This window comes from Neolamprologus multifasciatus, chromosome 16 (genome assembly GCF_963576455.1).
Source record: "Neolamprologus multifasciatus chromosome 16, fNeoMul1.2, whole genome shotgun sequence".
Taxonomy (NCBI): Eukaryota; Metazoa; Chordata; class Actinopteri; order Cichliformes; family Cichlidae; genus Neolamprologus; species Neolamprologus multifasciatus.
The window spans coordinates 8117786-8133023 of NC_140454.1; the positions used below are offsets into that span (position 1 = coordinate 8117786).

Below are 15238 nucleotides of genomic sequence, written 5' to 3' on the forward strand. Positions count from 1 at the left end.
TTTTATAATGTTACAGCTTTATTCCTAAAATATGATACATGATTTAGGTATATGATTTAATTCTTAATATATTAAGAATTTATTCCGATAAACAAGTAAAATAAAGATATTATAATAAACAATACAAAAATATTGTTAAGTATTACTGGTTATTGCTCTGTGACTAGCAATGCAGCATTCTTCCTGATAAACACCGGCGCCATCTAGCGTCTATCTAGGGTTACATCACGTCCTGCAATATTCTAGGGGGTGGCGTCATCACGTCAACCTTGACGTTGTCGTACTGTGGACTCGGTATCAGCGGGGACTTTAGCAATTTATCCAGTTACACTGATAAATTGATTGATTTAATAAGGTATGTGTTAGTCATGTGTTCTGCTGCTGCTTTGCTGCGTCCCCGTGTTTTCACTTATGTAACTTTAGACAGAAATTAAAAATGCCACTCAAAGATATCTACATGGGCTAACTTTGCTTGCTAATCCTTGCACGCCCAACTCTTATTCTATTGCTGACCAATTTAACTCCGTCTGTGTATAATCTTAGTGTGAATGGCTTAAAAGACATGTTGCATGTATAGGAAGCGATTATGTTTAATTCGGCGTCACGCAGGACGTCATTTGGATTGAATGTTGTACTGTAGGTGCTTTGCCTTGGTCACTGTCGTTAGTGCCAGGGGTTAACTTTTAAGCCAAGGCTGGAGGGTGACAGCAGCCCATAGACTGACCTGTGGTTGTATTCGTTGCTGTTGTGGTCAGATTTGACATTTTCTGTAAGCTGCTGCTCAGCTGCCTTAGACTTTGAGACTTACCGTTGTTTCTCAGAGTTCGCCGACTGTACTTGCAGCGACGTCGCCTCGTGAGTACAGTGGACAGGTAACGGACGCTTCTTAGCCGTCCTAGTTAAAGCCTGAACGTTATTCACAACCACCGCGACAGCAGTTGCATCTGCTTAGTGTTTGGACTACCTGCGTTTGTGCTTATCAAATCCGGGGCCTCATTTATGGAAAGGTTCTCAGATTGGTGCTGAGCATTCACCTGTTTGTTCATGGAGCCATGTATGGAGTGTTTAAGTTCTTTTAAATGGGAATGCTTCTTAACCTGACTTATTATCAGTGCTGCTGCTAATAAATAGTTTTAATAACTAAGCCATGTTCAATCCAAGTGGACAGTAACTAACAGTTACATCACAATACCTTATTACACATAAAGATTAGGGTGTGGTAGGATATGAAAGCCAGGCGGTCCATATTTCGAAGACTTGCTCATTTCTAGCTCTATATCCCCTATATCTCTCTATATCTATATCCCCTATATCTACATCTAGGAAGATGAGGGGGGGGGGGGGGGGCTCCGCTCAGTATGATTCATGATCAAAATAACCCTTATTTATTTCAAATGTGGCTTCAGCTTAGCTCTTCAGCTCATCCTTTGACTGAAACAACCCCCTTTAACCCTGCTTTCCTCTAATTGGCTGCCTTCTGCAAACAGAAGAAGAAGGTAGCTCCAGTGCCTAGATGACCATATTAGCAACATCTAAGCTAAGAGTAGGAAAAACTGCGTGACAGCTGAGCTTGTACAGACACTGAACGCATTCTTTCAAACTCTATCATGTTTACTTTGAGCGTTCATTGTACAAGTATTTACATGATAGAAAATAAGGAAATGCATAATATGGCCTCTATCCATCCATTTATCCAATTCAGGGTCGCAGGAGGCTGGAGTTTGTCACAGACGTGTATAAAGAGTGTGTTCAGGAAGTTCAGTTTGTATTTTAGCTTTGTTATCACCTTTTATAGAGATATTATATCCTATATTGATTCAGTTTGCGCTCATTGTATTTATATTATTAAAAAATAGTGTCATTTGTTTCTCTTTAAAAGCGTGCTTAGTATAAGAAACATCCTCGTGTGCATCATTAAACTTCCATAATGCAGTGCTTCACATTTGCACCCGATATAAGAGATGTGTACATTACTGTGAAACAAAACCATCTCACCCAGTTGGCAAGTTGAGTAATTCAATTCAATTCAATTCAATTTTATTTATATAGCGTCAAATCACAACAAAAGTCGCCTCAAGGCGCATTTTTTTTTAATGTGGGTTGGATGTAGTCTGAGTTACTTTAAGCAGGAGTACACTGTGTTTGTGTTTACTCTGCTGCTGTATGTCCTCAGATCAAAGATGGCCCTCACACTAGTGTCCTCCAACAAGTGCGCTGGCGGCTTCCAGAAGGTTTTTGAACATGAAAGGTGCGACACATCTTCAGACACTCCTTTGGCCTCACCTTCAGTGACTTTCTCATGTGTGTAAAAGTGTCTAAATGTGTAAGAAGAGTGCACTAACGTGTTTGTATTTACTCTGTGCAGCACTGAGCTGAAGTGTAAGATGAAGTTTGCAGTCTATCTGCCTCCAAAGGCTGAGACCGACAAGTGTCCCGTCATGTACTGGCTCTCTGGTGAGTTTTTGAGCCATTGTTTACCTTGATCCATTAGATTAAGGTGTGTAAATGTTAAACGTTTTCTTAGATCAGTCGAGGAGTTTTTCTCTTGTTTAAAAGATTAGTAAATAAGTCAACAGGAACATCCTGACTCGGTATAATGCATGACAGGTGCTAAACAATGCATTGTTTGTTTAACTGAAGAAGAGAAAATAGACCTGAGAGGGCAAAAAGCTGGAATTAGTTTCAGTTTGGTTAAAAAAGAGAATGATGATGAGTTCAGTTTTTTAAGTCAGAATTGAACATTTTCTCACTGTAAAGAACCGTTAAATCAAATTAGCAAAAAAACCCTCAAATTTATACCTGTTAGCTTAAGATTATTAAGTTTGCTAACCATGCTAAATGATTGGCTGAAAGCGATAGGTGTATAGTTATGGACTATAGAATTAGCTAAAATTAAATGGATAAATTGTTTGCTGAAAGAAACAAATAGCTGAGAGCAGTTAATAGATTGTGCAATATTTTTAATTGCTAAAAATAAAAAAATAAAAAAGATATTTATCAATATCCAAAAGTAGCTAACAGTGTAAAGTAATCTATAAGTAGTGGCAAAGATATTTAAAAGTAGCTTCAACATAATGGTTAAAAAGAAATAATAGATGAAGGGTTAACTGTAAATGCTTAAAGTTGTTTGCTAAAAGTAATGGAGATATGTTTAAAATGTTAGGGTGAAACGGTGGTGGCATAATAGCAAATCTGGTAATACATGCATGGCTATATTATCTTCTTAGGGATGGAGAAATACCTATGTATGTATGCAAATTGTGAAAATCTACAAAGAAAATAAAAGTTCACTGTGATGGTAACAGTAAAGCCTCAGTCACATTAGATTGTGACGAGGAAGAATCAGTGATTTCCAGGCATTGGATTTTTTTTTTTTTACAGTTGTTGACAGATTGGTCTCCCAATCAATAGGCAACAAGATCTCAAGTCGCACTAATTGTTGCAGTAATTTTGTTCACTCTGTGGTGTTCGACCACTGTTATCCTTACGTGGCTCAATCACTCAGGTTCTCCTTCTAAATGACTGTAGTATGAACAATAACATAAACACAGCCTAACTGTCGAATTTTGTGAAAAATGTTAAAATATTGACTGCTATTGATTAAAAACTTTTTTTGTGAAGCATGAAATCAAATGAACGTATTTGGACAGCCTTCAGAAGATGATTTGGTCATAAGCTATCATGCCTGTTCAGAGGAGTGGTGACTGCGGGTCATCAGTTTTCACTGTCTCTCTGCAGGCCTGACGTGTACGGAGCAGAACTTCATCACCAAAGCCGGCAGTCAGCTCGGTGCTGCGGAGCACGGCATCATCATCGTAGCTCCAGACACCAGCCCCCGTAAGTTTGCCATCTGATAGTAAGCACCTCAGCATGAGTGCACTTACGTCTTTGTGTTGATTCCCACGGTTTGTTTTGATTCTGCTCAGTGAAATCTCTATGAAGGTTATGGTGGGGCTTCAGCATCTTTAGAGCTTTTGTGACTGACCAACCATCTGTCATCCCTCCTAAGGTGGCTGCAACATCGAAGGCGAAGACGAGAGCTGGGATTTTGGCACTGGTGCTGGTTTCTACGTCAACGCCACCCAGGACCCATGGAAGACCAACTACCGCATGTATGCGTACGTCACCAAGGAGGTATGACGGATTTAAGTCTTCCATGTCCAGCAACACCTGTTTTTCCTAAAGCTCCTGTGATTTAAATAGTCTGCCTCGTCTCTGTCAGCTCCCTAAACTGATCAACGCTAACTTCCCCACCGACCCAGAGAAGATGTCCATCTCTGGCCACTCAATGGGCGGCCACGGGGCGCTCATCTGTGCCCTGAAGAACCCGGGGAAATACAAGGTAATGTACTATTCACTTGTACAAGAGAAACGGCTTCATTAATGAGGGCAGTTGGTTCATCTCTATAATCTCTAATAGATTTAAATTAGCTTTCATTTTTATTTTGTTTTTTAATCATAAATAACATTTCCTGTCATTAATTTGTCAGTCTGCTTCTGCTACACCTTTTAATAAGTTTTTCTATGTGCCAGGGATAATGAAAAGTTGTGAACTGTGTATGTCATTTTGACCGTTCCAATTATCAGACAGATTAAATTAAATGTTTTAAGTGTTTCTGGACACACTAATTGAAATATTCCACATCTACACACAAGATGTTTGCTAACGACTTCAGTCTAATTGAAGTAAAGCTGCGTAAACGCTGGAAGCAATCTGCTCGTTAACGACCATTTCTTTTTCTTTTTTTCCTTGATAAAAATGGTGCAAAAAACGAATGCATAAGGACAAAAACTGATGAAAATCAGAGCTAATGAAGATGTGTAGATAGGCTCAGATAGACGGGATTATACAGGCGATTGCACTTATTAAGTTTTCAATTTTATAAAGTGCCAAATCACAACATTTGTTGCCATCAAGGCACTTTATACTGTGAGGTAAAGACCCGAGAATTAAAGAGACGTAATGTGTGGTGGATTCTTTGGTTGTAGGAGATTTGGTTTTCATGTCTCAATTGCTCAGTTATGTAGTTTGCCCAAGTACTCTTTTAAAAAGCCAACACCAGTGAAACTAGTAAATCATTTTTCTTTATCAGATTTGTTTTATTACGTCTCCAGGAATCTCTGTGGAAACATTTTATTGTCATAAAATATCACATCACCAGAACTCTTGCATCCCGTCAGCCTCGGCTGTCCTCTCTCTTCACTTTCCATCAGTAGAAATACAATCTGAATAACTGAAAGATGCTGATAGATCCTGATGTGTCTCCTGCAGGCTGTGTCTGCATTTGCTCCCATCTGTAACCCGATGCAGTGTCCCTGGGGACAGAAAGCTTTCTCAGGATACCTGGGCCCTGATAGGTCAACATGGGAGGTAAGAGCACTGAAGTTAGTGGCCAAAGAACCTACTAAAACATGACCCCTAAGCTGCTGGATGAAGAGTCAATGAGAGTGTCAACAAGGAGAGTTTAGCCACCAGAGCAGATGAAACTGGTGATAATGGAGCATGATCATGTGACTTAAGCAACTCGTCATTATTTCTTTCAGGCGTACGACGCTACCGTGTTGGCAGCTTCGTATCCCGGTCCTCAGCTCGACATCCTCATTGATCAAGGCCGAGACGACCAGTTCCTGTCAGCTAGCCAGCTTCTGCCCGACAACCTGATCGCTGTCTGCTCCGAGAAGAAAATCCCTGTCGTCTTCAGGCTGCAGCCGGTCAGTTCATGTAGTCTCTACAAAGTAAAAGCTCTGATTCTTGTCAGAGAAATCAGTAATGTCTTCAAATAAGTCGTCCAGCAGCTGAGAAAATGAAGTTTATTTATTTTTGATTTTCATATTTATGCAACACCTGATCTGTGTCACTGTATGCTGTTTCCTTCTGCAGGGCTATGACCACAGCTACTTCTTCATCTACTCCTTCATGAACGACCACATCAAACACCACGCCAAGTACCTGAATGCCTGAACAGCCACCGCAGTTTGACCCCAGCCAGATCACTCTGACCCTGCTGCCATCATTCACCTTTTCTGTTTCATTTTTCCTCCGACTTCCTGTAGCACTGAGTTCACCCGTTTTCTGGGAACTAAACAAAGCATGTCAGCTCACTGACATTTCGTCCCATTTAGAAGCCTTTGTGCCTTCACTGTGAAAAGCACTTACCTGAATTCTCTGAGAGAGAAACTTCTGTGTTTAGTATTTTTTTGGGGAGCTGTGGGTACAGCCACGTCTCTAATATCAGGAAGTATTCTTGTGACCCGACTGCCAGCATGTGGATTTTCTTCTGGTCTCAGAGAAGAGACCTGTCAGTCTTTCATAAGAATAAAATAAAAAAATAAATCTTGCTGATAAATTTTGGTGTTTTGTCTTCATTGCATTGCTGTTGAGTGTTTTTTTATTTAAATTAGATTTCTAAAGCACCAACTTTGAACAGTCGCCTCAAGAAGCTTTATATTGGAAGGTAAAGACAGAAATACAGAAGGAACCCCAACCACTAGATGAACCAGCACTTGGTGACAGTGGGAAAGAAAAACTCCAGAACCAGGCTCAGGGAGGGGCCGCCATCTGCTGCATTTGATTGGGGGAGAGAATAAAAGGCACACTGTGGAAGAGAGCCAGTTTTAGTAATTATTAGTAAATAAATGCAAAGTGGTGTATAAGCACAGATTAAAATAAGGTGAGTGAAGAAGCAGCAGCCTGGCTCAAGCAGTGTAATGAAGGTTCACCTGATCCATCAGCAATACCAACCGGGAACGTTTTAAGGCCAATCTTAAGTGGGTGCCTGTAAGTCAGCAGACTGAGAGTGTAGCGCTCTATTGGGGTAATATGAGGTCTTTAAGATTAGATGAGACTGATTATTTCATCTTTGTGACTGCAGTTATATAATCGTCCCTTAAGACAATTTTAAAGCTTAAAATGAGCTTCAAATAAAATTCCAGCTTCAAGGGGTTAAAATTTCTTTCTTGCATCCTTTGGTCATAAAAACAGTAACAGAAACATCAGTTTGCAGTGATGCATGCTGTTTTTTTAAACTTCAGAATGGCTAATACTACTTTTTACATTAAAAAAAAAAAAAAAGCTCAAAAATACAGTATATGAAGTTTCCCAAACTTCATGTAAGGACTTACTTTGACATTTTTCCTTTGAATTAAATAAATATTGAGTTCATGTTTTACCATTTAGAGATTTTATTGGGGATATTTCACTGTTTCAAGCCTTTTGGAATGATTATGTCCTCCTTTATCCTCAATTCATCAAATGGCTGCTCATCTGTCAGTCTGGTTCTGCTGCAAGTCTCTACCTGTTAAAAGTAAAATCTTCCTCCCTACCGTTGCCAAGTGCAACTTAGTGGTTAGCACTGTTGCCTGGTACAAACCCAGACAGGGTCTTTAAGTAAGGTGTGCACATTCTCTAGTACTCTAGTTTCTCCTGCCACCAAGAACCACGCTATATTAATGCTGTCCAGTTTGACAGAGGAGACTCTATCAGTATCAGAAATGATGCATCAATAGAGTCAAATTTTAGAGAAAATCAAGGGAGGAGAAAGAAAAATTATACAAAAAAATGAGCCAACAACAGACTTTTGTTTCAGGTGAGGTCTTTACTGATAAAGTGAAATACAGTACAGTATATACAGTATTCACAGCAGTTAAGGCGACGTTACAGGGACTATTCATGCATGTAGATTTGAGTTGCTGTACAAGAAAAACTTACACAAAGGTTCACAAAGCGTTACAAAAGGGTATATTACATCCAAATTTCAACAAACCTGAAAATAAGTCACATAAAAAATAAATGTGCTCCCAGTCAAAGTACAAAAATGTGAGTACAGGCTGTTTCTGGACAATAGATTTGTACAAAAGATGAAACCTTAAAACCAAAAAAACACTGCTTTAGGTTCAGCAGGCACACATTTACATATTTTACAACAGCGTCACGTTTGGAACTTTAAAGGATCAGTGTGTAGGATTTAGTGGCATCGCCGATCTTTAGCCCTCTTAAGAGACAGTGTTTGGTTTGTTCCTTCTGATCTCACACTTGATGGTGATCATACACCTATAATAACACAAGTAAATATTACATCTACTTATAGCTCCCAGTAAACCCCCCACACTGGCCCTTTAACTCTCCATCTCATTTTCAAAGGTGACTTCAGATTTGCTCAGTTGCCAAAACAAAGATATAAATACAAGTTTAAAGTGCAGATTCTGTTGGGGAAGCAGCCAGTTTGGTTTTATTGCTTTTTCCCCAAAACGCTGTGACGTGATGTGCACAGATCTGTGGAAAATGGCATGATTATGTGAAGAAATGCAGATACAGATTCAAAATAAGCACGCTGGAATCATCCGGCTCTGTTACTTATGTCACAGCTAAAGCCGACATGCTAATCCTCATAGTGGTAGTTTTCTCATTGTACTGTGTTATATTTAATATTTATTACATTGTTATTAAGAATGTAATAAGTATGTTTCCCTGCATGAATCAACAACTTATTCCGGAGTCGAGGGGTATGCATGCCTGCGTGATCCCAGGAGCAATGGTAGGGTCATCCCAAGGCAAAGGCTGGGTGAGGGGGACAGGCTAAGAATGATTTAAAACACCCCTACATAGAAGAAGCCATCAGACCAGTTAACTCACCTGAGAGAGGGGTTCAGGGGCCGTAGCCGCAGTAGGGACCCCAGTAGTGATGGCACTCCCAGTAGGGGGTGGCACCCCATTCAGTACTTTATGGGCTGGTTGAAAGTGAGCAGTTGGGGAACTGGCACCCTGATCCACAGTTGCTAAAACTCATTGTAGGGACGAATGATTACATTCTTACTCTGTTCACGAACTCAGGGCAGCAACTGAAGGAACAACATCATTGATACAAGCAGCAGAAATGAGGTTCCTCTGATGGATGTCTGAGCTCTCCCTTAAACACATAACTCAGTCAATCAGAAACGCTCTGAGTAATTTTCCCCCCGCAGTCTATGTAAACTAGCTGAGATGATTAGGACATCGGACTAAAATAAGAGATCGTGTCTTTTGACTGGCCTGGGAACCCCTCGGTCTCCCTCTGGATAAGCTAGCAGCTGGTAGCAGAGAAGATAGGGTCGGTCACCTTAGACCGCTGCGCCTGTGGCACAGATAAGTGGCAGAAAAATGGATTTATTAATGGAAGAATTATGGTCTCTTTTTGTTTTAACAAATGTAATCTCTAGGTTAAAAAAAAACATTGAGCTTTTTATTTGCTAATGTGAGTGTTTCATGGTGAAATATACAGTACATGAACAAACAAATTCAACAATACAAAAAATCCTTGTGATAAATAATATGTACACAGGCATACAGCACATTTACATTAAATCCTTTATGTTTTATCACAGGAGAGAAAAAGGTTTGTTTTGGCAACTGTCAAATCTATCCAGTGGAAGCATTTATCTATTTATTATGGAGTTCGTTCTAATTTACTGCTGAATCTTTAAGTAGCTCAAGCTTTGGATTCCAAGCTGCACAGGAAAAAACAACAACAAACAATAAAAAAAAACAAAAATTTAATCCCTCATTCATACAAGCTCGCTGTTTCAAGGGTGTTAGATGCTTCATGTGGTGACATTCTGGCATTTAGGAGGAAAACATAATGTCATGCTTGTTTTAAAGGGGCAGTAAGAAGATTTGGGTTAGCAAATGTCTCAAGTGCAGCCCTTTTTAAAAATCTGGTCTAATGACCATGGTAACTTATGCTAAACATATAACTAACTGGTCATTTATTTTATATCCTGTACATTCCTGGATAAGACTGCAGTAGGCAGTACATGGTTGGTTTATTTTGTGAATAAAAACAGTCAAATCAGGCATCCCACATTCACTTTTATGCTAGCACACCCGGAGCCTGAAGCAGAACGCCTGTGTTAACCCAGGACACCGATAACCAGTGTTGTGATATGTGATGACTGTGGTTTCAGGTTTCAAGCTAATGCAAAGAAAAAGTAGCTTTGTTAAACTTGCTTCATAGCATAAACCTTAGTTTCAGAAACAAGTCCAGCACTTGTCTGACAAGTAAATCTGCCGAACAGTACAACATAACTGTTGTGTATCAATGTAATCACACAGCAGAGGCTGATCAAAGTCCATAATAATGTTATTCAAAATAATACTTCCTACTACCCCTTTAAAATATCAGTCTGAGCCAGGTCTGCACAACCACATGTTTCAAAAGACCAACCAGCAACTGCCTTGATTTCACACGCACTCATAACCACACACACACTGATACTGTTGACGTAGCAGGCTGTGGAATGAAGGGCCAACAGTGTAGTAAACCCAAACCTACCCTGAGTCACACAGTCTCTGATCTCACACACCAATAGCTCTGGCCTAAACCTCCGAGGGTAGAACCAGTTCACTCACGAGCCCCTCATGTGCTCAACTGTTCAGCAGATTTCATTTTAACATCTTCAAATCGACTGCTAAGCAGCAAAAACCTCATTAGACTCAAGTTTTTAAACCTAGGGATGTTATTTTTAACATAGTGTTTTAAGAGTTTATAAAAAGGGTAAAGAGTCTTAACTAGCTGAGATTCTCTGAGCTAGGGCGATGGCTACATAAAAATCTCATCTTCACACACACCTGAAATATAAAAGTCACATACAGTTTCAGGTGGTCTACGAGGCCTGAAGCTCAGACATATTACTCAACAACAGGCCCCCAGGCACAGACCCCTTCTACAGTGGAGAATGACATCATCCAGAGCCTCTAGTCTATTACAGTATAATGGGTTTTTTTTTTTTGGTCAGTCTGTTTGTCCTCATGGATGTTGTCTATTTTTTGTCTCTTGAAGTCGTTTTGTGTGTATTAGTGCAATGTTTCTCTGTGGTGTTTTTTGCAGTTTCTTTGTAGTCACTTGTTGTGTATACCGTAAGGGTCCAGGCTAGACCGCCCATGCTAAAAAACCAAGCCCTGGAAAAGCGTGGCTACGTCTGCAGCCTGTTCGCAGCTCGGACACAAAACATTTCACTGCATGTTGTACTCTGTATGATTGTGTATGTGACAAATAAAGCTTGTTTGTTTGTTTGTGGTTAGTTTCTGTCTCTTTGTTGTTGTGGTGTGACCATCTGATGTTTTTTATTATCTGTCTCTACAGATGCAGATTCTTAGTTATTTTGTGTCTCTTTGTAGTCATGTTGAGTCTGTTTTGTGTCTCTTTGTGGGTAGTTTTTGTTTTGTCTGGCTGTAGTCATGTCTCTTTGTAGTTGTCTTTTGTCTCTCTGTAGTTATGAGGAGTCAGTTTTTTATCTTTTTGTGGGTACTTTTGGTTTTGTTTCTCTGCATCCTAGAGTATTTAAAAGTAGAATGGGAGGGAGAGCCTTCAGTTTTCAGGCCCCTCTTCTGTGGAACCAGCTTCCAGTTTGGATTCAGGAGACAGACACTATCTCTACTTTTAAGATTAGGCTTAAAACCTTCCTTTTTGCTAAAGCATATAGTTAGGGCTGGACCAGGTGACCCTGAATCCTCCCTTAGTTATGCTGCAATAGATGTAGGCTGCCGGGGGATTCCCATGATGCATTGAGTTTTTCCTTTCCAGTCACCTTTCTCACTCACTATGTATTAACTGACCTCTCTGTATTGAATCGTATCTGTTATTAATCTCTGTCTCTCTTCCACAGCATGTCTTTTATCCTGTCTTCCTTCTCTCACCCCAACCGGTCGCAGCAGATGGCCGCCCCTCCCTGAGCCTGGTTCTGCCGGAGGTTTCTTCCTGTTAAAAGGGAGTTTTTCCTTTCCACTGTCGCCAAAGTGCTTGCTCATAGGGGGTCATATGATTGTTGGGCTTTTCTCTGTATCTATGAAGCACCTTGAGGCGACATTTGTTGTGATTTGGCGCTATATAAATAAAATTGAATTGAATTGAATTGAATTGCATTCTTTTTTTGTCTCTTTGTAGTTATGATGAGTCACTGTTATTACCATTTTTTTGTTGGTTGTTTTGTGACCTTTTGTAGCTGATTTTTATCTCTTTGTAGTCACCCTGGGTCTGTGTTTTCTTTTTCTTTTTACTGTTCCAGATGTAATTAGCTGATCCCTTCAAATTGGGGCTCTGAGCTGGGCCACCCTGACCGTGGGTCCCTGTGCCTGTAGGCCTGTTCAGTAATCCATCCAAGACCACAGTGATGCATAATGTTCCCTTGAAACACTGACTGGTTTTTGCTTTTGTTTGTTCATTTGTTCCACTACCACCCCATGTTTTGGCACATTAGCAAACTGCATCTCATGAGAAATACCACAATGAGTAGGAGCTTCACGGACCAAGTCTGAAAACGTTTCCAGGTTCCTTATGTGAGCACTGACTACCAACACACGTAAAAGGATAGAGGGTAAGAAAATAATCACCTGGACTTTAATCCATCAGAAGCTTGAGAAACACAGATTAGTGTCCCCAGACTAACGCACACTCAGACCTGCCTCATGGACGAGCAGACAGCCCCACACAAAGTCATACTGCTAAAAATGTATAAAACACATACAGTTATACCTAAAATATATTAGAGAAAAATATTTTGGCCTTCTTTCTTTTTGACTGTATACAACAACTCAAGCGGATTTTCTCTGCATCTGTTTATATTATAAATAGTTTTGTGTTTAAATACAAACTGCAGTTAAAAGCTGACTCCCTCTACATTAAGACTAAAGTATTTTGGTTTTATTATTTTCACAGAGTCCAAAAACACTTCACCAGAAAAAATCTGTAGAAACATAACTGATCATTTAATAAAAATCATTTGTTAACGTGTGCATAGACAGCATGATATAACCTGGTGAAGTTCGTGCGACTGCAGTACGCTAAAGGCTTTGGCTCCAGCCAATCCGCTCGCAATTTAGAGTTCAATCGTGGATTTAAAACAACACATTACCAGAGCCACAGTCAGAGAACGAAAACATTGATTTTGAGAACAAAGATGCATTTTTTTTTTTAAAGAATATACCAATTAAGTTGTATAAAAAAAAAGAAAATTGAGGTAAATAATTGAAAGGAAGAATGATAAAACCCCCTCCTCCCCAAATTGCAGATTAAAGATTAAAATTATTATTTCAAAAGAATAAATCTATATTTTGTATAATTTATTATGACACTTTCTAAACTTTGAGCCTTTTCTCTCACGTTATTTGTGATATTTTCCCCAAACTTTTCTGGTTCTACTCTCAAAATCCAATCTCACTTTCTGTCACAGGGGTCTTCATGGTTCAAAAGTTTGGTACCAACCAGTGTAAGAAGATGACATCAAACAAACAAACAAACAAAAAAGATAATTTGAGTTTTCTAGCACACCCTTGGCTTGGCACGATGGTAAAATCTTAATTGTCCAAAAAAACTGTCCTCTTATGAATTAGTAGATAATACACTTCTGATGGGTTTAGTTCCCTTAACACCATTTTTTATCCTTGAATACTATTTTAAAAAACAAACAAACAAAAAACCCACTCTGTTACTTAAGCTCATGAAGGATCGGAGGCTTTTTTTTAGCGTTGTGTGAAATCACATGAGCGATTTTATCTGGGTGAGTGTCTGTGGTACGTGTCAGTCGGTTGAAGCTCCACCCATCTTTACTGCTCACGTCAGGGCAGAGTGTCTGGGCGAGGCTTCATCCACCAGAGCCTGCACCGTGATGCACACTTTGACCAGGCCTTTCTCCTCCAGGATGTGGTGAGGAAGACACAGTTTGTCCTGGAAGAGCAAAAGCAGGGAGGGAAAAAAAAACAACAGGAGAGAAGAAAGAGAGCAAGAGAGAGAGGGAAGGAAGAAATGTGGGAGCAGAAGTAGAGACAGGAAAGAGACAAAGGCAGCACTGGGTTTAGTCAACACTTAAATCTAACGTCTATTATTGCACGTATGTCTGCACATTCAATACGTGCAACTCTAGCTTCGTCTTAGCTTAGTGCTGCTTTTCTATTGATAGTTAGTTTAGAGTTTATATATATAACGATGCAACACGTGATGCTAAGTTAACCGTCCATTACACTCAGACAGTTCAGTTGGAGCAGTCTGAAGCGTGGACTCAGTTTCTGACATCATTAGTCAATCCTAAGTCATTAGCTAATAACTTAGGATTGACAAGATGTTAGTCAAAGAGCGCGTGCTTTCATACCACAGATATATCCTCCAAGACTGAGATTTACTAAATAAACTTTAGTATTTTACCCAATATGAGTCATAATAAAAAAAAAAACCAAGAGAGAAAGGTGTATTCCTGTAATCTTCTAAAGGCCAGAAGTCTTTTTTGCAACCACAGCTATCACCATCCGGTGGCCTTCTGATAGAATGCAGTTGTAATGCACTTCACCATTAGCTTTATTTTCTAACCATGAAGCTATGTTTCTTTCTTTTCTTTTCTTTGTTTTTTTTTTTGTTTTACTGCCCACCTGTGATGACACAGGCACACAGCTCTGTTCAGACCTACTGTTTGCTAGTGGCAGCCAGTAAGAAGAAAGTTGGTTTAAAGGGAGCGGTATGAACTCAGGAGCTGCACCAAAGCCACTGTGGTATAATTAAGGATTGTTTTGAATTATGAATTATGCAAAGCTACCCTAACACAGCATCAAACTAAAAGTATTGTAATTGTTATTGTAAATGAGCACAATGTGTCTGCCTTTGATACATCTGCAAGTCAAACGTCCTTGTTTGCAATATAATGTCCAAAATAAGGCCAGTTTTTTTTTTAAATGTCACCTCTTCGTCCAATCTGATTGGTTGACACACTATGTCTGAGAAAAAAAACCTCTTATAGAAAAGTGGATTTATTTAGACATAAATGCATGATTTTATACTGGTGCATAAGTCTGCATATGGCTAAACCAGATGTAGGTCATAAAATAAAAAATGAACACGGAGATGACAGCTGACGTTGGTCCACTTGCTATTTTTTGTGATTTTACTGAATCTGTGTAGATCTGAATATGGTTGGGAATGAAATGAGCACATGAAACCTCCACATGTTAGACCTGAAAAGGTTTCAATATCAAATCCTAGTTGTACTCTGACCATTTCTTATTTCACATGGATGGACCTATGGCAGCCTAAACAATGACACCGAAGAGCAGAAAAAATCCCTAAACTGTATTTATTACTGATCTTTAACAAGTTCTAATATCATACACAGGTCATAAAAATAATCGTTCTTACATGAAATCTGTGCAGAGAATGTGGCATCGACAGCAAATCACATTTACTGGAATTTGAACAAGCAGTAAACTACTTCAAATAATCAC

At 39.5% G+C, this 15238-nt stretch overlaps 2 protein-coding genes across 3 annotated transcripts in view; one reads left to right on the forward strand and one right to left on the reverse strand.

The window, feature by feature from the left end:
* The first annotated feature begins 232 nt into the window (after positions 1 to 232).
* esd (esterase D/formylglutathione hydrolase) lies at positions 233 to 6347 on the forward strand. Its single transcript, XM_085134684.1, has 9 exons — positions 233 to 355; positions 2174 to 2248; positions 2366 to 2454; positions 3739 to 3837; positions 4010 to 4134; positions 4223 to 4342; positions 5273 to 5371; positions 5545 to 5712; positions 5882 to 6347. The coding sequence occupies exons 2-9, from the start codon at positions 2181 to 2183 to the stop codon at positions 5960 to 5962; spliced, it is 849 nt and encodes a 282-aa protein (XP_084990810.1). The 5' UTR covers positions 233 to 355; positions 2174 to 2180; the 3' UTR covers positions 5963 to 6347.
* A 1228-nt stretch (positions 6348 to 7575) lies between these two features.
* lrch1 (leucine-rich repeats and calponin homology (CH) domain containing 1) overlaps positions 7576 to 15238 on the reverse strand; it is a 98361-nt gene continuing 90698 nt past the window's right edge. For both annotated transcript variants that reach the window (XM_085134681.1, XM_085134683.1), the window contains one exon: positions 7576 to 13697. In XM_085134681.1, coding sequence (XP_084990807.1) covers positions 13584 to 13697 — 114 coding nt within the window. In that variant the 3' untranslated portion in view covers positions 7576 to 13583. The remainder of the gene's footprint in view (positions 13698 to 15238) is intronic.

Bases quoted from the DNA above. Each gene is read 5' to 3' on its own strand.
- esd (XM_085134684.1), top strand. From the start codon at position 2,181: ATGGCCCTCACACTAGTGTCCTCCAACAAGTGCGCTGGCGGCTTCCAG. The intron at 2,249-2,365 runs GTGCGACACATC...TACTCTGTGCAG, and splicing joins AAGGTTTTTGAACATGAAAG to CACTGAGCTGAAGTGTAAGA. The intron at 5,713-5,881 runs GTCAGTTCATGT...TTCCTTCTGCAG, and splicing joins TCGTCTTCAGGCTGCAGCCG to GGCTATGACCACAGCTACTT.